Genomic DNA, 23,104 nt, shown 5'->3' on the forward strand with positions numbered 1-23,104 from the left:
GTTAACAGTAAATTTACTGGAAATGTAAAAAGCCTATTATTTTAGGTCTACTCATCCAGTGAGATCTGTATGCCTTACAGCTTTATACTTTTCATGAATTCACTCACTTTTTTCAAATGTCTTTACAAGTATTTTTCCTGTATGTTGATTTTTTTCTTGTTCTCTTTCTCATTGTCCAGTTTACTTCTACAATTTTGGATGGAAGGATTATGGTGTAGCATCCCTTACCACCATCTTAGATATGGTGAAGGTGATGACATTTGCCTTACAAGAAGGAAAAGTAGCTATCCATTGTCATGCAGGGCTTGGTCGAACAGGTAAATTCTAGGAGGTGGTTTTATTGTCCTTCTACATGTTTAAACGTATAAGGAATATTTCCTAATTCTAGAGGATAGTTTTCAGATTGCTATCAAAGTTTTAAGTCAAATGGAACAAGTCAGTAAAAGATACTTGAAATATCTTAGATAGCTTCAGTGACCATATATTCATAAGAGTATTTTTGAATGATTTAGTGCTAAAACCTCATCATATTGAGTAATAAATAGGTGGATTTCCAAAGGTAGCTAAATGATCTTTCTGATTTTCTTTTTTAAAGGAAAAAAATCAACATTTTGTTTTTAATATGCAGTGTCTTTTTAAAATGTAATTTTCCTTAACCAAAATAATAATGAAAATAGCAAGCATTGTTTCACCTACTATCTTTTTAAGTCTTTAGCAACAATGTAAGTTTTGAAGGAGGTTAATTTGCTACATCAAGTAAGTGGCAGGGCCATGATTTAAAATCCATGGCTGTAAGGATTTTGTTTATAAAGGAGAGTCTTACCTGTACCTAGAATTCTATATAAAAATCAATGATTTTACTTAAAAATGCTGCAGAATATCAGTGCAATACTGATATTGGGGCACAAAAAGGGTTGGAATTGGGCTTCCCTGGTGGCGCAGTGGTTGAGAGTCCGCCTGCCGATGCAGGGGACACGGGTTCGTGCCCCGTTCTGGGAAGATCCCACATGCCGTGGAGCGGCTGGGCCCGTGAGCCATGGCCGCTGAGCCTGCGCGTCTGGAGCCTGTGCTCCACAACGGGAGAGGCCACAGCAGTGAGAGGCCCGCGTACCACCAAAAAAAAAAAAAAAAAAAAAGGGTTGGAATCTTCATTGTCATGTAATCTAGCCAGACACCTGAGCTCGGCTCTGTCCACAGTGTATCCATATACCCACCACTGGGTCTTCCACCTTCTGGGGAGCATCTTTAGGGTAGAGACTCAGTTCTGTCCCAGACTGTCAGCTCTCATGGTTGAGCCAAAATCTCACTGTTCTAGGGATTCCACATGATAGCTCTGCAGATATTTCATACTTACCCTAAAGAACTGCCATGTCCTAGTGAGAAAGATAGGTTGGACCTTGCCGTGTACTAGGAAAACATGTATTTTTCAGAGACTCTGATTTTCATGTGTAACGAGATTCACAAACTTGGTGATTTACACAGATGTCTTTTGAATTGCCTTTTACTTGATGTTAATTAACTTTTATATTTGAGTTAATTGATTATTGCCTTTTTATTATTCATTTTAATTTAGTATTAATTAACAAGAATACATAATGCTTATACTGTTAAGGCTATTTTCCTTAATATTAAGTGCTTATAGAAAAATAGTTATGGTCTAGAGGAAAATACATATTAGTTTAGGCATTAGTTTAGTCTTCAATAAGAATCATCAGGAGAAAAGAATAGATTGTGAATGTGAATAATTGCCAAAGATAAAAATACCCAAGTAGGAAAAATGCCAGTCTGGAATGTGCCGCCAGTTGATGTCAAAGATGGCAGGGGTGGGAAGTTCCAAGTACAGTGTACCGACTGATTGGATAGAAATTTTTAAGAGCTGTTCAGTGTGGAAAGCAGGATTGGCTTTCTTCCATGTTGGAGCTGGGCATTAATGACGGTAAATGGGCCAGGTCATCAGTTTATTCAGTCATCACCCTCCACACTCAGTCATCCCCCCTCACTCCACACCTACTCAACTTCACTGTGACAGTTCTTGGTGCTTGCCCTGGAGTACAGAGGTGACCAAGTGTTCTCAGTCAAGGGGAGGGTTGCCACATAGACTTAGTAAATAGGTGAACACCTGTACAAAAAGTTATCATTGTCCTTAAAATGTTTCTGTATTTATATGGTTTCCTAACAGATATTCAAATTTTAAATCACCAAAGAGTATAAATAAAAATATAAGCTTTTCTCATATCATATTCTCTTCTTCACTGTTCAGGTGTTTTAATAGCATGTTACTTAGTTTTTGCAACAAGAATGACTGCTGACCAAGCAATTATATTTGTTCGGGCAAAGCGACCTAATTCCATACAAACCCGAGGACAGCTACTATGTGTAAGGGAATTTACTCAGTTTCTGATTCCTCTTCGCAATATATTCTCTTGCTGTGACCCCAAGGCACATGCTGTCACCTTAGCACAGTATCTCATTCGCCAGCGGCATCTGCTTCATGGCTATGAGGCACGACTTCTGAAACATGTACCCAAAATTATCCATCTCGTGTGCAAATTGTTGCTGGACTTAGCTGAGAACAGGCCAGTAGTGACGGAAGAAGTGGCAGAAGTACCTGGCCTCTCTGCTGAAATTGAAAAGACTGTTTCTGAGATGGTCACAATGCAGCTGGATAAAGAGTTACTGAGACATGACAGTGATGCATCGGACTCTTTCACCCCCAGTGCAGTGGTGGCAGATTTTGAGAATCGGGATGTGATTCTTTCCAGTGAGCAAGAGTTTGACCCTCTTTGGAAGAGGCGGAATGCTGAGTGCCTTCAGCCCCTGACTCGTCTGAAAAGGCAGCTCAGCTACAGTGACTCGGACTTAAAGAGAGCCGAGTCACTTCTGGAGCAAGGGAGGACTCCGTGGACAGTGCCTGCCCAGGCCTTGCTTTGCCATAACCCCAGGCAGCAGAAGCACATAAGCCATTGTTACTCCCCACAGTCTCCACAGCTAGATTTAAATAAGGAAACGCTGGTCCGCAGTACATTTTCTTTCTGGAATCACGCTAAATTGGGAGGCCTGGAAGGACTCAAAGATGACAGGTCATCAATTTTCCATAGGACGAACATTCCAAAGGAAGTACAGCGAAGTAGAACCTTCTCTTCCGGTATTTCAGGTTCATACAACCCTGGGGAACCAGTTACACCAAATTTTGCAAATATCCCTAAGGAACTAAACTGTTCTCACCAGCAAGTGTCCCACTGTGAGTGTGAAACTCGTGGTGGTTGTAGCCCAAGCTCCGTTATGGAGGACAGTGAGACTTGCCACCACCCCGTGGACTGTACGTCCAGTCCCAAAGCACAGTTCTTGGTTGGACCTGAAACCCGGGATAGCAAATACCTGTCTGAAGTTGCTCCATACATGGCTTTACATTCTGACTTGAGTGTTGAAGCAAGGAGAATACTGGCAGCCAAAGCCCTGGCAAATTTAAATGAGATTGCAGAAAAGGAGGAAGTGAAAAAGAAGGTAGAAATGTGGCAGGTACTTGTATTTCATTTAATTATATATGAGTGGGAAATATTTGTGTAAGAGCAAAAACAATACATTTTCCCAAATTCATTTGTTACAGGAATTTGAAGATATGTTTGTATAATACGTAACTTTTGAACTTCAAGTTACTCAGCTATAATACCAGCTTGCTGTCATAGAAACAGCAGACACAGGGCTGTTTTGTAGGTTCATTTCAATCTCTGTGAAGGAAAGCCCTTAGTGCTTAGCACTCAGCAGGGTGCTTGACTGAGCAAGGCAATGATATTGATTGATGTCAATGGTTTCCTTCTTTCTCACTGGGCTTGCAGGACTGATGGACAGATGAACAGACCACAGCAGACAGCTGTAGGAACTGACCCGAAGTATCTCTAACCTGAGACCTAGCAGGGAACCACTCTTTGAGAACCAGTGACAGAGATAATATAAATGAAATAGAGACAATTCTTTTCCAAAGCTCATTAACCCAACTATCAAGTAAAGCCAGAAGGACGAGTGATGGATGCTGTCTGCTCAGCATTCCCTCCTGCAGACTTCCCAGTCCACCCCAATAAGTCAGGTGTTGGATTCCAGAAGGCAAATGGGAGTGGCCACAGCATACATTTGTGCCACTGGTTTTATCTAAGATTGGGTTCTTGGGATCTATTTCTTAGCCTTTACTTAAATTAGAATGTGAAATTTTAAATTTTAACGCCTTTTTGTGTTGTACTTTCACTAGGAAGACAGTCTTAAATTAGCCTTGCTCTCTGCCCAAAATAAGCAGCTGGTCTAGGGAAAAGGCAGGCCTTATAAACCTAGTTATCAGAAACAAGTAAACTGCCCAAATGTGGGGCTGACCTGGGGAGGCCTGGCTCAGTGAAATTTTGGCTTGTTAGCCCATAACCTACCATGAATTATTTGTGTAGCTACTTTTCCATATCCTACCGTTAATCAAACAAGCTGTGTACACTTTTCAGGAGGCCAGACCTTCCAGATGCAGGGGCGGGAAGAGTAGGCGTGGAGCCTCGCCCTCACTTGCAACTGTGTGACAGGAGGAGAGCGCTTCCACACACGATTTCTCCATCAGAATTGTAGTGTTTTGTTTAATGAACAGTTAAATGTATTGCTTTCTTCCAACATGAAGTATTTTCTTTATTTCCTACTCCAAACTGAACAAGCCTTCCACTCAGTGGGCAGGTCTCCTCTGCGTCGCTGTGAGCCACAGTAGCTAGTGGCAGGACCTCAGGGTTCAGGCTTGAGAGCTCACCACCCCGTCGTGGGTCAGCCCCACATGGGCCAGACTGTTTGAACACATAATATAAACGAAAGCTTTTCCTAGAGGTAGATACTATTCTACCATTTGGATAGGTTTGCCTTTTTTTTCCTTTCTAGATTTTATTGTGGGTCTTTCAGTAATAAAACAAATCAGTTGAATTCTGGAAAAAGTAAAATGAACATGATTTGAATAGCATAATGCTGCCTGTGCCCTTATTATGCCCTTTCACATCTATTATTTCATGTGATTTTCACAGAAGTCCTGTGAGACAGATGATATTTTTTACAGATTCTTTGTTAATCTTTCAGTCCTTATGAATTAAGTATCACAGGTCAGGAAACTAAGTGTCACAGAGGTCAAGTGATGTGCTTGAGGAGATGTGGTCCAAAGGCAGCAGGGCCAGGATACAGTTCATATGTTTAATACTTTCCATCATCCCTGATGTTTTTCCTAACACTGCAGGAAGATTTCAGAAAACAACAATGATGTAATGGTTCTACTAAGAGGGTCTTTGAGTCATGTTGTTTCTGCCCAACATAAAAATTGAGTAAAAGCTACTCTGCTATGTACATGATCTATGGGATATGAAGGACTATCCACAACTAAAAGTTTTGGCTTATTTATGACATAATAAAGAGAAACCCAGTGCTGGAGGACCCTGGTAGCATGAGAAAAACATCACAGACTGGGATAGAGCAGATCTGGGTTGGGAATGCGCTCTCACACTTTGGGCTCCTGGGCAAGTTACTTCATCTTTCCTGAGCCCCCCAGTACATTTATCTGTAAAGGAGACCTCCTTGCTGGGTTGCTGTAAGAATCAGAGATAAGTCTTCTATCATCGTTCTTGTCATAGTCTGAGTATTCTATGAATATTGGATGGGTGAATGAATGGATGGTGGCAGTTATTCTGCTTATTACTATTGCAAACACGTATTTTATTTATTAAAAACAAATCTGAACCCTGTCAGAAATTAAAATTCTTATCTCACTTTTCCCCTGATCTCTGTGAGGTAAAGTTTTAAAATCTTAAATTATCTCCAGATATTTGGAGTATTGGCAAGACTTCCTAGTTATTTTACCCTATCAAATTTCAGAATACAGGGCTTGTTTGTTAAATCCTACATAGGATTCTAAAAAGGAATTTGAAAGAAATACATGTACCACATTTACTAACTTTTTGGCACTTTTACACTGTAATACACTTTTTCATTTACACTTTTTCATCTACCATTCTACTTCCTTGCAGTAAATATTTGTTTTGTTCCAAGGAGCCTGAAAAGGAAGGTTCCCTCTTCTTGAACTGTTTCTGTGGTCTCTAAACAAAGTGGAGAACTCAGGTTAGCTAAGCCTTTCTTTGTACCAAGAGCTTTAACAGCCCTCTCAGTTAGTCAGTCTACCTGTGGGGTGGAGATGAACTTTACAAAGGGAAATTGAGGCTTAGAGAAATTGCATGTCTTAGCCCAAGGTACTGGCTGGAAGTGGGGTCACTGGGAGGGGTCCCAGTCCACACCCCAGAGCCTAAGAGTTTACTCTCCTGGACAGCCTAAGGATCATCAGATGTCAAACCGTGCCTGCCTCCCTCTCCTCCTCTCTCCCTCACTTTGTCTCTCTCTTTCTCTTCCTCTCCCTCCTTTCCTGTCTGTCCTCTCCTCTCCTCTCTCCTTTCTTTTTCTCTTTCTTTCTTCCTTCCTTTTTAGAAAGAACTAAATTCCCGAGATGGAGCTTGGGAAAGAATATGTGGCGAAAGGGATCCTTTCATCCTGTGCAGTTTGATGTGGTCTTGGGTGGAGCAGCTGAAGGAGCCTGTGATAACCAAAGAGGACGTGGACATGTTGGTTGACAGATCTGCGGATGCCGCAGAAGCACTGTTTTTATTAGAGAAGGTAAAGTAGCTGTTGAACACTTGATGAAGTTAACTAAGGCCCTCAATACAAGTTTTACAGACTGCAAAAAAACATTATAAAAAAGAGAAGGGCTTCCCTGGTGGCGCAGTGGTTGAGAGTCCGCCTGCCGATGCAGGGGACACGGGTTCGTGCCCCGGTCCGGGAAGATCCCACATGCCGCGGAGCGGCTGGGCCCGTGAACCATGGCTGCTGAGCCTGCGCGTCCGGGCCTGTGCTCCGCAATGGGAGAGGCCACAACAGTGAGGGGCCCGCGTACCACAAAAAAAAAAAAAAAAGAGAATTCACACAGAATCCCTTATTGGGGTCTAATTTAAATTTTTCCAAGGTAAGAGAAGAAATGCATCCCCAGTATAAACATTTAGAAGATACAAAAAATAAAAAGGGAAAATACCCATAACCCCAGGAGAACTACTTTAAACATTTTCAAGTCTTTTCTTTCGATCTTACTGATACATATGTTAACTTGGTAAAAATTATTTCACATACAACTTTATACTTCATTTTTGCTCAAAATTGTAACATAGGTATTTTTCCATGTTTAAGTTTTTCATTAATGTTAACTTTAATGGGTAGGTAATGCTCTAACATGGGGATATGTTATAACTAACCACTTTTTCATTTTCAAGTATTTGTTTCTACTTATTTACTGTGAGCATATAATGTGAATAACTGAGGTAGGTTGGAATATGTTCATTTGTATTTCTTTAAAAAGAGTGTGTGTCACATATATACATTTATGTATATAATTTGTGTATGTATAAAACATAGAGGGAAAAATAAGAAACTGATAATGGTGGTTGCCTTTAAAACAGCAGTCCCCAACCTTTTTGGCACTAGGGAGAGGTTTCATGGAAGACAGTTTTTCCATGGAGTGGGTTGGGGGGAGGATGGTTTCAGGATAATTCAAGCACGTTACATTTATTGTGCACTTTATTTCTATTATTTTTATATTGTAATATATAATGAAATAATTATACAACTCACCATAATGCTGACAGGAGGCAGAGCTCAGGCAGTAATGCGAGTGATGGTGAGCAGCTGTAAATACAGATGAAGGTTGGCTCACTCGCCCGCTGCTCACCTCCTGCCGTGCGGCCTGGTTCCTAACAGGCCATGGACTGTTACCAGTCCGTGGCCCAGGGGTTGGGGACCCCTGCTTTAGAGAATAGTAGTAGGAGACAGTGGATCTAGGAAGCAAGAGAGACTTTTCATTGTAGATTCTTTTATACAATTTAATATTTTTAACCCTGAAGAGATATTAAATTTTCATTTATAAATAGGCTTTGTTTTGTTTTAGGAAACAATGTTATAATCAGCCTTGAGTAACCTACTACGCTGTGGTGTAAACACTTCATTGCTTCCAAATCTTCTACTTCTACTATTACTACTTCATACAGACACACAGAGATACAGACAGGCACTTGCTCACAGTTGTGTGATGCACGTCTTTAAAGATAAGGTTTTTCCTGTATCTGCAGTCCCTTTCTTAGGCTATTTTCTGAGCATTTAAATTTTAGAGATGAAACAGGAGGGTGGATAAGGAAGGCAGTTAACTTTCATTGGGTGGCAATGGGCCAGGCCCTTGCTAGGTCATAATTTCTGTTTTCACCTTTGTTCATCTCCATAACTCAGAGAGGTAGAGGCCCCGCTTTTCATAGAAGGGAATGTGAAGCAGTCTGCCCACAGTGTGCAGCATGTGTCAGAGCAGGATACAAACTCCGGCACAAAGGTCATGTACTTTCTGTCACATTGTGCTGTTTCCTCATCATTCACTCCAACCCTCACATGCAGGGCATTTACATTATTTAGAGTTTTTTACTTTTATAGGCATCACTGTAATGATAATTTGTGCTTGCAGGTTTTTCTGCATTTCAGATCATGTCCTTAGAGTAGATTTCCAGAAGTGAAATTAGTGGCTCTCGGGCGGCAACGTGTATTGAATGCGAATTGCTCCAGTGATGGAGTTTCTCCTTTGTTTCTCCAAAGTAAGCAACCCTCAGGAGTCAAGTTGGGGACACATTCTTCAGGGACCTTCTCCCTTATGTTATGGCATGCTCCTGGAGGGCTGTGGCTGTCTTTCTTCTTCTGCCCCTCCCCACTCAGTATTGTCTGCCACTGGCAAGACATGATGAAGGTACGAGCACTGAGTACCCAGCCATCTAGTCCACGTATTGCTGTGACGTGTCAGCATCTACTAGCCATACTGAAACGATTATGTCTAGAAACAACAAGAATGGATCGTCCTCAGTTCACTGCATGGAAGGCATTTGATTTTAAATTGCACTTATCTTCGGATTCAACTCTACTTTGTGTAATAACTAACCAGCTTTGATATTATCTACTGAAAGCTTTTCAAGTTAACACACAACCCTAAACACTGGTAGAGCCCTTGGTAGATAGTTTAGTATTTGAGGTAATGATTACTTGGTCACAAACCAGTTCTTGGCTTAGCAGTTGTTTTAAGTTTATTTCTTGAGGCATTTTTTTTCTAACATCTTTATTGGAGTATAATTGCTTTACAATGTTGTGTTAGTTTCTGCTGTATAACAAAGTGAATCAGCTCTATGTATACATATATCCCCTCCCTCTTGCGTCTCCCTCCCACCCTCCCCATCCCACCCCTAACTTGTTAGATTTTGATTTCTGCAAAAACAGGGGCAGCAACAGACTGTTCTTTGCGTGTTGCATTGCATAGTGAGCCTGCAGATGATTCCTGCCAACGTGGAGGAAGCCATTCTTGCACGTGCCATTAAAGCCTTCACTAAGGTGGGTGGCACTTCCCTTTCTCCCTACAGACCACACTCAGTATAATCTTTGTAAATCAGAATCCGAGGGTCACCAGCCTTCTCTAAAATAAACCTTCTGGCCATGTTTCCCTTTAATGGAAATGTGCTTGACATTTCTCGAAAACAGTTGCAAACTTTTGGCTAAAAAATATCAGTTTCCTAACAATGATATAAAAGGCTGAACTGTGGGCTTTTTGAAGGAAAACTTTGGAACAAAGAAGTTTTGTGTAGAGAGAAACAACTGAGTGTTGAGAAAATATTTTTAAATCATGTTCCTAGTAGAACTCAGAGAATCTTTTCTTGTTGAGCCAGTTCTACCTTGGGTCTGAACAAGAAACCATCTACTGAGAATTTAACATCCAACGTTAGCAGTTCGGTACCGTGTCTGGTTGGCAAATCCTAAGCAAAAAGTAAAATAATGTTTCCTTTCCATGCACATCCTTTTGGCCTGCAGCAGTCTTTCCTGGCTGAAAAAACACGCCAGATTTCATACCAAGAGAAAAGCTTCCCTTGGGACTTCCCTGGTGGTCCAGTGGTTAAGAATCTACCTTCCAATGCAGGGGACGCGGGTTCGATCCCTGGTCAGGGAACCAAGATCCCACATGCCACAGGGCAACTAAGCCCGCGCGCCGCAACTACTGACCCCTCACACTCTGGAGCCCGTGCACCATAACTAGAGAGAAGCCCGCTTGCCACGACAAAAGACCCCACATGCCACAACTAAGACCCGGTGCAGCCAAATAAATATTGAAAGAAAGAAAATGTTCCCCTCACCTCTTAAACCCATTTGTTTGGTATCTCTCATATGTGATACAAAAATGTCATTAAACAAAGAACCCAGTTTTTCGATGACAGCATCTGTGGCAAACATTAATGATAATAGCACTTATTATTTGTACTTATTCACCAATCTCTTTCCCCATCCACTCTTTCCAAAGTGATGTCCTTCTGGCAGGTTTCTTTGTTCCTCATCTGATGCTTTACCGCAGTAACCACTTTGCATCCTCTCAGTCTCTTCATGACTGTTTCCAGAGTCAGCGCCTCAAAACCAAAGTCATGTGATCGTTTACATCTCTGTTTATGTTTTCATAGACCCAGAGGCCACTGCTGTGTGGGGATGGTTGTGATTTGGTGTTTAACAAAGTATACAGTTCAAACTGTTGTTAATAAGTTTTTGCAGATAGGACAGACAAAATAATGATTAAGATAAAGTTAAGTTTATGAATTTAACTGGAAAAAATCCTGAATACTGGTCTCTCTGAAAGAGGTAGGAATTCTTTACAACTTCTGTTGACCTTTTAGGGGGATACTAATGAAAAGTTAAATATACCAGTTGTCCCAAATCTGTCTGTAAAAATATTAGAATACCGTCCTTGGGTCTCTCCCCTTGTGCACAATCTTAGGAGCAAAGGCCCTGATAGCTTCTATTCCAGGCTAGCTCTTCAAGGAAATCTGTGTAGCATCTGCTTCCTATGTAACAAAGATCATGTTTCCTTCAGGCCAAAGCTTAGTAGTCTTGCCACAGCTCCCTCATCAAACATGGGGGATTGCCTAAGCATGGAGTTCCTCAGCTGTGATGCAGACTCCACCTGTGCCCCTCTGCATCATCCCCAGGGGGGTTGGAGGGCAAGGGAACCCATGTGATTACAGAGCGTGTGCTGCCTTCAGTCATAAAGTTGTTTGTCTCTGACCCAGCAATCTCCTGTCTTCTGCTAGCATCTATAAGGTGTGTTATCAGGGTGAAATCTCAGACTCTTCCCAGCCCTTCATAAGGGAACAGCCTTCACTCTCTCTCTCCAGGAGGGAAGGGATCACTGGCCAAGTGATCCTGATCCTTTCCTAAGGAGTCACACATTGCTTTGGTGATGGGAGTGGGGTGGAGGTGTGGTGATTGCTCTGGTTCTCTGTCCTAACATCACTAACCTAACCCTGCAATACGGTGAACTTGGGTAAAAAATCCAAATATGTATATGTGGTGCCTTCCTACCAATGGGAAAGGAAATTAACTTTATGGAGGTATTTACATGTGCCAAGCATGTGTTAGAGCCTCATATTTAGTACTCAGAGAAATCCTAAGGAGGTGGATCTTGTGGTCTTCATTTTACAGAAAGATTAGGTATGACCTGAGGCTATAATTACTGACAGGTGGAAAGCTAGGCTCCCCACTCAGGTCACCTCAGTCCAACAGTTAAGCTGGTGTGCATTGTTTTAATAAGGAGACCTTTCCCTTATACCATCCATGATTAGTCTCTGCATTCAAAACCCCCATCACACTCACTGTTGACTTGCTTCATGAGTACTGTACATATCCAGGCACTAGATTTAATTTTTTTAGTTTTCATTCATAAATTTGGTATTGACATGATTGGCAGTTCTAATATAGTATTTTAATTAAAACTAGTGTGTGAAATGCATTGTGTTTGCTTTTTAATTGTATATAATTTTGTTTATAAGTCTTTGTTTTTTTCTCCACCCCCTTTCTTTTCTCCCAAAATAAAGACTGGTTAAAATTCTTGTTATAGTATCCTGAATATAAATTTTCTTTGTTACCAGGTTAATTTTGATTCTGAAAATGGACCAATAGTTTACAACACCCTGAAGAAAATATTTAAGCACACACTGGAAGAAAAAAGAAAAATGACAAAAGACGGCCCTAAGCCTGCTATTTAGTGAAGCTGACTTTCCCCTCGTGAATATTTCAGACCTGAAGATCTAGATGGCATTTCTGCTCATAGCTGAACAAGCTGAAATGTGGAACTGCTTCGTCTCATAGCACTTTTATTTCAGATGCTCTTGGTTTGTGCTAAGAATGCTTGTTCCTGTTTGGAGCAATTATTTATTTTAAAATATCCTTGAGTTACATTTTTGTGTTGAAAAATTGCCATAAAGTTGGTGCCACTTCTTTTATTTATTTAACTGGATTAATATTGTATTGATATTTTAAGAATGTGGTGTTTACATCCTTATTCTTTTTGACATTTTGGAAAAAGTTTTAACTCTTCTTTCCAAAACAATTATCTTATTGATGGAACTCTTCCTAGAGTTTTTACCAAATAGATAATTTTAGTAGTAAAACTTCACTGTGTGTCTATTCCCCAATACAGGACCTAAGGAAGTCACCAAGTGTCTTAAACGATTTTATATTTGTTAATAAGAAGGCAATTGACTCAACATTTTTAAAGGATTTTTTAATATTTGTTTGAATTTGTTTTTTCTTTTTATAAGTGTGGCAAAGGATCTCAAATATATTATTTTTCAGAGTGATTTAGTTTTACGTTAAAGGATTGACAGTGCAGTGTTTGGGACTTATTACTGTAGGAAATAGACTTGCTCTTTGTCAGGCTTCCAGACAACCTCACTGACCTCTGCTGTCACAGGCAGAAGGAGCAGTTCTCAACACATCAAACCTTATTCCCACTCCCCTGGGCTGTTGCTAAGCTGAGCAGCATCTTTACAGAGAAAGTGAGATCAGTGACAGGCAGTATGGGAAGCTACAGGACTCCAGCAGAAAGAACTGTCTTACAGGGGCGGGCACCCTAGCCATAGCCTCTCCCCGGAGGCAGTTCTGTTCATGCCGATGTTGTGATAGCTCGAGCACCAGCCCACACCTCCTGAGTCTATCGTTCCATAAACCCAGATGCCTCAGGGCCCTATCTTTGGCTGCTTTACTTCTATGAGAATTAAGACTTTTAAACTGAATTTGACTCAACGTAGGTTGCATTCATTTGGATAAGAGGAAGTAATTGCTCAAACTATTTTAGTTCCTTATAAACAAAACTATCAGCAATTGAAGCCATTAAATATTATTTAAATGAATATGTGGGGCACGAGAGGCCAAGCCACAGAACAGATAGTAGTTCTTCCCAATTAAAGTGATATTAAACCAGTTTCTAACTAAAGCTACTACTTAATCTTAAAGACAGAACAAATGAAATTTCTCCAACTTGTGCATTTCTGAATCAAGCTCTAGCACATCAAAAATATTTTAGTCATTATCGGTCTTACTAACTCTAGTGGCAAATGCCAAATGCCACGCTGTTTGAATTTTTTAGGAAATCAAATCCAGTGAATTTTAATGAACTGGATTGCCCATTCCTGAAATTTCTTATTTTCAAGTGCCTGATCTGGGAAAGAAGGGGAGAAAACAATTACGTTTATCCAAAGGTACATTATAAAAATATGTTTTTTACCTAAAAAGGTGTTTATCCTCATCTCAGTCTCACGTGGGCAGGCACCACCCATGGCTTATTTGACAAGTGGCTTTTGGCTTGTGTGTCTGAAATGGTCGTTTCAAATTAGAGGATAGATCCTGCACAGCCATGATGTGACCGCAGCAGTGCATGTCTAAAATCTAAGTGCACCAGCCTGAAAAAGAGAGATGGTGGGAGAAATTAATTAGACTGTATACAGTTTTTGTATTAATTTGAATAAAAGTGGGGGAAAAAACCCCATAACCTTCATCTTGTAGTTCTTCAGCTTGGTGCTCTTGAGGTCCTGATGATAAAGATGTGGCTTTGTGATTAGAGTATCCTGATGGGCAGCCTGAGTTACAGGCTGAATAGTCAGCTAGCCAGGCTCTAATCAGTCCCCATCCTGTCGGTTCAGAATGACAAAGGGATGGAGGCTGGCAGATACGAGGGTTCTAAGAGGAATGTGTGAGGAAAATCTCAAGGTCAGCAAGATTCCTGCCTTCCTGTGTTTGAACTGGTGGGGAGTTCTTTGTAGCCCGGAGGATAGAAATCTACTTACTGGAAGAAGTTACAGGGCTGCAAAATTTAGGTCAGCAGAGTGGAAAGGGCCAAAAGCGCACACATTCAGAACTTAACTACCATGGCTGAGCACATGCATTGTCTTGCTTACTTCTCTTACAAGACCAAGAGAGAAGTATTTTTCACACTTGGCTGATGAAAGAATTCCCCTCTGACTGACTTTGAACCATGCTCACCTCCCTCTTGAGGCCCTTTCAGCGCTTGACTCCACGATGGCATTATAGAACATCACATTATCCATAACTGCAGCAAAAATATCCCACATTTTTTGTCCTCTGAAAAAGACTGAGCTCACTCTGTTACTGTTTTATATATATATGCACACACACACGTGTGTGCATATATATATATATAAAATCTCTAGCATATCACACTTTTTAGTATTTTCCTATTTCAGAGAATTTGCTGATGCTCTTTGAGATGAAGTGCTGCTGTTTTAGAGATTGCTTCATCTATTTGCATAACTCAGAAATGCTATGCTGATCTACTTTTTCATAGCTTCAGCCAGCTTCCCATTTCCATCTGAGAAAGAGTATGTGCTTTCATCACTCTGGATTCCATGAAAATAACCATATATCATACTTCAATAGAGAGAAAGTATCTCTATTTTCTCTTAAGTGGAGGACACTTACTCATATGCTTGAGTGCTATATCTGGCTGTTCTCTAGAGGTCTAAAAAAATTTCCAGAGATGCTATGTTGTAGACAGTGCATGCCCCAAGTTCTTGATATCTGAAGGCCCCCAAATAATTTGGGTAGTTGTTTAAAAGTGATAGCTTACTCATAGGATCTTTATTGTTCAAAATTAATAAGTATTGATATATTTTTAGTGCAAGTGAACCAAGAACCACATTCCCTTTGGTGCTTTTTATTTTTATGAATGTGGCCCAAGATTAGCACCTTACCAAAGGAGCCTTTTTCATTGTTAGGTGTTGAAAATTATTTACAGATAAAATGGCAGGAGAAAAATTCAACAAATCCTGTTACACAGTGGTGCATTATTTTTTAGTTATGCTTTTAAGCATGAGCTGATCTCTGATTAGCCCAACGCTGACAATAAAACTGATTTATAAGTAATCACAATGGAGCCATTCAATAGTGGAGCCGTGGCAAACCTTCGTTCTAAGCCATCAATTAAAATATCCAGTCACTAAAAATAATGTCCCAATAAGACTTTAATATCATAAAACCTTTTGCACTCAAAAGAAGTTTCATACATCCACTGCAATTTATATCACAATAGAAGGTTGTTACGCTCTTGCCTCCTGGCTTTTTTGATGAAAAGATGTTTTAAGAATGAAAAGTTTTAAGATTGCCTCTGGGAGGCAAATGAAAACATGTTTTAAAATTGCCTCTTTGGGAGAGAAGTTATGTTTCTAGAATACTTTCCTACTTACATGACAATTTGATTACAGTCTTCAAATACTCCTTGGTTTTGATTTAGTGAATTGCTTTATCATTTTCTTTCTCCTCTTAAAACAAGACTACTCAGACGTTGAATCAGGTTGAACCATATTGAATGGCCATTTCTGCAAGTCAAGGATTATCAAATATGGGCCATTTCATATGGTTCAACCAAATACTAAATTTAATGTACCTGGGACTGGTAGGTGACATTTTCTGAATTATTTTAGCAAAGTTTAGATGATAATTATTTTCTAAGAAAATCTTGTATGCTCACATTAGAGTTCCAATACAATTGGAAGAGACTAATATGAAACTCCTATTCTTTCAGCAGTTGATTTGTGCTACTCTGTGCTTGCACTCTGCTGATGCTGGGGACACCCAGGAATCATTCCATCATTCATCCCGCCATCAGGAGCCAAGTCTAGTGCATGTCTATATCTGCCACGTCACTTGTCCATGCTATCTTCTCCTTCCATCAGCACCCTGAGTTCTGCATTGTATGCCACCTCGCTACCCCCTTCAGTCCACACTTGCACTCTTTCTATACAATGCTGGAAGACTAATTCTCAACACTTGTTATTCAGTTAATTCTGAATGTCCTTCAAAACTCAGCTCTGATCCCTTCAAACAGAATATGTTCTAATTAACTCTTTGTTAAGTGTAAAAGTTCAACTACCTGACGACCAAGGAGGTGGGGAGGTGTTGTAGGCTGAATTATGTCCTAAAATTCATATGTTGAAGTCCTAATCCCCAGTACCTCAGAATGTGACTGTGTTTGGAGATAGGGCCTTTTAAGGGGTGATTAAGTTAAAAGGAGGTCCATATGTGTGGGCCCTAATCCAATCTGACTGCTGTCCTTAGAAGAAAAGATCAGGACACAGACATGCACAAAGAGAAGATATGAGGACACAGAGTATATGGCCATCTTCAAGCCAAGGAGAGGTCACTGGGGAACCCACGCTGCTGATACTTTCATCTTGGACCTCCAGCCTCCAGAATTGTGGGAAAATAAATGTCTGTTGTTTAATCCACCCATCTGTAGTATTTTGTTACAGCAGCCTGAGCTGACTGCTCAGCTGGAGCACAGGAGAAAGCAAAATCTCTGCTCCTCCTCAGTGCTTACAGTGTACCTTGTGTGTGTTTATAGTTTTACTTCAAATAACACATTGCTTGGTTAAAAACTTCATGTAAACTGAAGAATGCAGTATGCATTTTCCTGTGACTTGCTTTTTTTTTTGCTCAACATGCTCATATTCATGCGTGTTGATGTGTGATCTGTGTGTTATCTGCTGAGTGGTATTTCATTCAATATTCATTGGTATACCACCATTTATCCCTTTGACTTGTGATAGACACTTGGTGGTTTATATTTGTACATTAATATAAACACATGAGTGCACACACGCAAGTTTCTCTAGCCTTCTCTAGCCTGTGTAGCTCAGAGTGGAATTTATGGGCTTTAAGGTATGCACATGTCCAGTTTCCTATGCAATAACAAAGCATTTCTAAAAATGTTTGTACCTGTTTACACTCCCAGCGGCCATGAATGAGAGCTCCCATTGCTCTGCATCCTTGTCAACACTTAGTACTGTCTGATGAATGCTTGACTTTTGCCAGATCTAGTTGATGGAGATAGTGTTCCAGTGTGTTATTACATGTTTGGGGACATTTGTGTTTCCTCTTCTCTCACGTGTGTGTTCACATGCATCTCTGTCTCACAGGACTTAAACATAGGATGCTGGATTTGTTGATATTCTTTTCATCCATAGAACTGCTACTCCTAGTGTAACACTGGGCACATAAAAGGGATTCAATAAATGAGGGTAAAAGAAAGGGAAGGGGGTAGAGGAAAGGAGGGGAGAGCCCTGATGTCTGTGTATATAGAAAAAATAGCTAGGGCAATTATATTTAAAAACAAGAGAGTGGAGTGTATAGGGGCATAATGGAAGTAATATTTCTCCACTTCATTCAAAGTAGTAAAGTATCCGTGCCAGTAGACTGTGCCAAGTTACATATGTAATACCTACAGTAAGCACTAGGAAAACTATGCAAAGTGATACTCTCACAAACTATAATCAAGATGGACTTTTTTTTAATATTCAAATAAATACAACAGGAAAGAAAAGAAACAAGAATGAGGAACACAAAGCAAGAAAAGAAATAATAAAATGACTGACTTAAGTTCTGACAATTACCTAAATTCAGATGGTCTAAATGCACCAATTAAAAGACAGATTGGCCAAGTGGATAAAAATGATTAATAAATCCTGTCTGCCAGAAACATTAAAATACAATGTTATAGATAGGTTATAGCATACACTATTTTTAAGAAAACAGAATGGTTATATTAGTATCTGATAAAGTAGACTTTGGAGCAAAGAAAATTACAGAAACATTACACAATGATAAAAGGATCAACCCACCAGGGACACACAATCCTGAATACGTACACACCAACCATCAGAGCGTCCAGTTACATGAAGCAAAACCTGATAGAGCTGAAAGGAGAAATAGACAAAGCCACAATTAGGGTTGGGACTTCAGCATTCCATTCTCAGCAACTGAGACACTGTGTGACAAAGCAAAGCTGTAGAGTCACTGGTACACACATACATGCATATGACAGTGGATTCTGCATACACAAATGCACACAACAAACACTGGCTCCTCTGCAGCAATTCTGACTGGTTTATCTCAGGACCCCTTTGCTCTCCTAAGAATCATTAAGTTCCTCAAAGAGGTTTTGCTTAGTTGTATTGTATTTATTGATATTTATATATATCAGTAATTGAAAATTTTCTAAAATAATTCATTTAGAAGAACAAAAACCTGTTCTGTACTTCTTAACATAAATATCTTTGTGACTCCTACTAAGGAGATGCTGCTGGAAGTAGAATTCAATTTGACAAGGAGGGAGAAATTGAGGACAAAGGAAAGACAAGATCTTTTGAAAAGTTGGGAGAGGAACAGAAAGTATGAGTTGTTTTTTTTTTTTTTATCACTTTTCAAAAACCACAGAGAAAGAAGCCCTGAAACCATGAACGTAGGGAAGCAGTTCTGCCCCATCTCACATAGAATGAGCAACAATCCCATATAAAATTATTAAAAGAATAAAAAAGATTAATGGATTAGGTGCAGAATAACATCTCTATGAATAAAGAAAGGATGCCAGAAAAATATGCTTGCAAATACCTAATATTTAAATGAGCTTCAAAAATTAAGATTATAGAAGCTATGATAGAATAGCAAAAAATTAGAATATGGAAAACTCAGAAATGACATGATTGGATAAAAAGTTCTGAAAGGAAGCAGATGAACTCAAGAAAATTAAAAATAAGGAAAGCTTTGAGAAACTGAAAATTAGATGGAGCACAGGAGCAAATAAATCCAAGAGAAACAAAGGTGGGAAGGAGGAAAACAAATTTACAGAGATTAAAAAGATTTGAGAAAAGTGATAGATACAGAAGACAGTCAAAGAAGCTTCAACATAAGTATAATAGGAATATCAAAAAAGAAAGCCAAAATAATGGAAAAAAACAAATTATAAACTGTAATACCAAAAAAATTGTTCAGTAAAAGAAGACTTAAAAGTATATACTAAAAGTTCACTCCATTTATCAATACATGGGAAAATCGACCCAGACTGGCCAACAATGACACATATTCTAGTAAAATTATTGGACTTTAAAGGAAAAAGAAAAGCCTCTTTGGAGAATCAGACAAAAAGATCAAGTCATTTAAAAGGGAAGTAAAATCAGACTGACATCAGACTTTTCAAAAGCAACACCATGCCAGAAGATAAATGATACATGAGTAGCTTGTTAAAATGTCAAGCTATTTTCTAAGCTATTTAAAGACTCAATGCAATTCCAACAGCCCCCCCCCCTTTTTTTTTGAAGAAATGGAAAAAAGGATTTTGTTGCCGAGCAATGCAACTGTTATATATAAAGGCCACACATTTGTATGAACATAAAATAACTCAGAGAATATTATTCACATGACTCCTTCCTGAGGAGTCTCCTAGACTTGGGGTCAGGCCAAATCCAGCCCACCATTTGTTTTTGTACAATGCATGAGCCATACAAAAAGTATAAAATATCTGTGAGGCCATAATTATATAAATAAGTGAGCAATAGATAAGTGGAGGAGATGAGACAAATCTCCTATGAAGAATTCCAGATTAATTTAGGTAGATACTCTTCTCTTCCCCACTAAAATGTGAGATGCACTTAGTAAGTTGCTTACAGAAAGTACAATATGGAAGGGGACAGGAAGGTGTATCAGGTTACAGTGGAGAAAACTGGCAAACAGGTCCTGGCCAGGGAATCAAGGTCAATATCATCACTGGTAAGTCAAGTTTTTTTTGTTTTTTTGCTTTTTTTTTTTACAACTTTATTGCAGTATAATTGCTTTACAATGGTGTGTTACTTTCTGCTTTATAACAAAGTGAATCAGTTATACATATACATATGTTCCCATATCTCTTCCCTCTTGCATCTCCCTCCCTCCCACCCTCCCTATCCCACCCCTCTAGGTGGTCACAAAGCACCGAGCTGATCTCCCTGTGCTATGCGGCTGCTTCCCACTAGCTATCTATTTTACGTTTGGAAGTGTATATGTGTCCATGCCACTCTCTCACTTTGTCTCAGCTCACCCTTCCCCCTCCCCATATCCTCAAGTCCACTCTCTAGTATGTCTGTGTCTCTATTCCTGTCTTACCCCTAGGTTCTTCATGACATTTTTTTTCTTAAATTCCATATATATATCTGTTAGCATATGGTATTTGTCTTTCTCTTTCTCACTTACTTCACTCTGTATGACAGACTCTTGGTCCATCCACCTCATTACAAATAGCTCAATTCCATTTCTTTTTATTGCTGAGTAATATTCCATTGTATATATGTGCCACATCTTCTTTATCCATTCATCCGATGATGGACACTTAGGTTGTTTCCATCTCCTGGATATTGTAAATAGAGCTGCCATGAACATTATGGTACATGACTCTTTTTGAATTATGGTTTTCTCAGGGTATATTCCCAGTAGTGGGATTGCTGGGTCATATGGTAGTTCTATTTGTAGTTTTGTTGTTGTTGTTGTTTTTGCGGTACGCAGGCCTCTCAATGTTGTGGCCTCTCCCATCGCAGAGCACAGGCTCCGGACATGCAGGCTCAGCAGCCATGGCTCACGGGCACAGCAGCTCCACAGCATGTTGGATCTTCCCGGAACGGGGCACGAACCCGTGTCCCCTGCATCGGCAGGCAGACTCAACCACTGCGCCACCAGGGAAGGCCCTATTTGTAGTTTTTTAAGGAACCTCCATACTGTTCTCCATAGTGGCTGTACCAATTCACATTCCCACCAGCAGTGCAAGAGTGTTCCCTTTGCTCCACACCCTCTCCAGCATTTACTGTTTCTAGATTTTTTGATGATGGCCATTCTGACTGGTGTGAGATGAAATCTCATTGTAGTTTTGATTTGCATTTCTCTAATGATTAATGATGTTGAGCATTCTTTCATGTGTTTGTTGGCAGTCTGTATATCTTCTTTGGAGAAATGTCTATTTAGGTCATCTGCCCATTTTTGGATTGGGTTGTTTGTTTTTTTGTTATTGAGCTGCATAAGCTGCTTGTAAATTTTGGAGATAAATCCTTTGTCAGTTGCTTCATTTGCAAATATTTTCTACCATTCTGAGGGTTGTCCTTTGCTCTTCTTTATGATTTCCTTTGCTGTGCAAAAGCTTTGAAGTTTCATTAGGTCCCATTTGTTTATTTTTGTTTTTATTTCCATTTCTCTACGAGGTGTGTCAAAAAGGATCTTGCTGTCATTTATGTCATAGAGTGTTCTGCCTATGTTTTCCTCTAAGAGTTTCATAGATTCTGGCCTTACATTTAGGTCTTTACTCCATTTTGAGCTTATTTTTGTGAATAGTGTTAGGGACTGATCTAATCTCATTCTTTTACATGTACCTGTCCAGTTTTCCCAGCACCACTTATTGAAGAGGCTGTCCTTTCTACACTGTACATTCCTGCCTCCTTTATCAAAGATAAGGTGACCATATGTGCGTGGGTTTATCTCTGGGCTTTCTATCCTGTTCCATTGATCTATCTTTCTGTTTTTGTGCCAGTACCATACTGTCTTGATTACTCTAGCTTTGTAGTATAGCCTGAAGTCAGGGAGCCTGATTCCTCCAGCTCCGTTTCTCGTTATCAAGATTGCTTTGGCTATTCGGGGTCTTTTGTGTTTCCATGCAAATTGTGAAATTTTTTGTTCTAGTTCTGTGAAAAATGCCATTGGTAGTTTGATGGGGATTGCATTGAATCTGTAGATTGCTTTGGGTAGTAGAGTCATTTTCACAACGTTGATTCTTCCAATCCAAGAACATGGTATATCTCTTCATCTCTTTGTATCATTGTTAATTTCTTTCATCAGTGTCTTATACTTTTCTGCATACAGTTCTTTTGTCTCCTTAGGAAGGTTTATTCCTAGATATTTTATTCTTTTTGTTGCAATGGTAAATGGGAGTCTTTTCCTGATTTCACTTTCAGGTTTTTCATCATTAGTGTATAGGAATGCCAGAGATTTCTGTGCATTAATTTTGTATCCTGCTACTTTACCAAATTCATTGATTAGCTCTAGTAGTTTTCTGGTAGCATCTTTAGGATTCTCTATGTATAGTATCATGCCATCTGCAAACAGTGACAGCTTTACTTCCTCTTTTCCGATTTGGATTCCTTTTATTTCCTTTTCTTCCCTGATTGCTGTGACTAAAACTTCCAAAACTATGTTGAATAAGAGTGGTGAGAGTGGGCAACCTTGTCTTGTTCCTGATCTTAGTGGAAATGGTTTCAGTTTTTCACCATTGAGGATGATGTTGGCTGTGGGTTTGTCATATATGGCCTTTATTATGTTAGGGAAAGTTCCCTCTATGCCTACTTTCTGCAGGGTTTTTAACATAAATGGGTGTTGAATTTTGTCAAAAGCTTTCTCTGCAACTATTGAGATTGTCATATGGTTTTTCTCCTTCAATTTGTTAATATTGTGTATCACATTGATTGATTTGCGCATATTGAAGAATCCTTGCGTTCCTGGAATAAACCCCACTTGATCATGGTTGATGATCCTTTTACTGTGCTGTTGGATTCTGTTTGCTAGTATTTTGTTGAGGATTTTTGCATCTATGTTCATCAGTGATATTGGACTGTAGTTTTCTTTCTTTGTGACATCCTTGTCTGGTTTTGGTGTCAGAGTGATGGTGACCTCGTAGAATGAGTTTGGGAGTTTTCCTCCCTCTGCTATATTTTGGAAGACTTTGAGAAGGATAGGTGTTAGCTCTTCTCTAAATGTTTGATAGAATTTGCCTGTGAAGCCATCTGGGCTTTTGTTTGTTAGAAGATTTTTAATCACAGTTTCAATTTCAGTGCTTGCGATTGGTCTGTTCATATTTTCTATTTCTTCC

At 39.6% G+C, this 23,104-nt stretch overlaps 1 protein-coding gene across 13 annotated transcripts in view; it reads left to right on the top strand.

Annotated features, from left to right (window-relative positions):
- Positions 1-22,407, top strand: part of PTPDC1 (protein tyrosine phosphatase domain containing 1) — a 98,408-nt gene extending 76,001 nt beyond the window's left edge. For 10 of the 13 annotated variants that reach the window (XM_089912995.1, XM_022564565.2, XM_022564566.2 and 7 more), the window contains 5 exons: positions 180-317; positions 2,261-3,519; positions 6,478-6,663; positions 9,340-9,450; positions 12,024-22,407. In XM_089912995.1, coding sequence (XP_089769121.1) covers positions 180-317; positions 2,261-3,519; positions 6,478-6,663; positions 9,340-9,450; positions 12,024-12,140 — 1,811 coding nt within the window. In that variant the 3' untranslated portion in view covers positions 12,141-22,407. Of the gene's footprint in view, positions 1-179; positions 318-2,260; positions 3,520-3,836; positions 6,664-9,339; positions 9,451-12,023 lie in introns of those variants that run through there. The other 3 variants (XM_089912993.1, XM_089912994.1, XM_089912997.1) reach the window with 3 other exon arrangements.
- The last annotated feature ends 697 nt before the right edge of the window (positions 22,408-23,104 follow it).

This window comes from Delphinapterus leucas, chromosome 6 (assembly GCF_059928025.1).
Source record: "Delphinapterus leucas isolate spDelLeu-1000000601 "Yukka" chromosome 6, BTC_Dleu_Yukka2, whole genome shotgun sequence".
Classification (NCBI taxonomy): domain Eukaryota; kingdom Metazoa; phylum Chordata; class Mammalia; order Artiodactyla; family Monodontidae; genus Delphinapterus; species Delphinapterus leucas.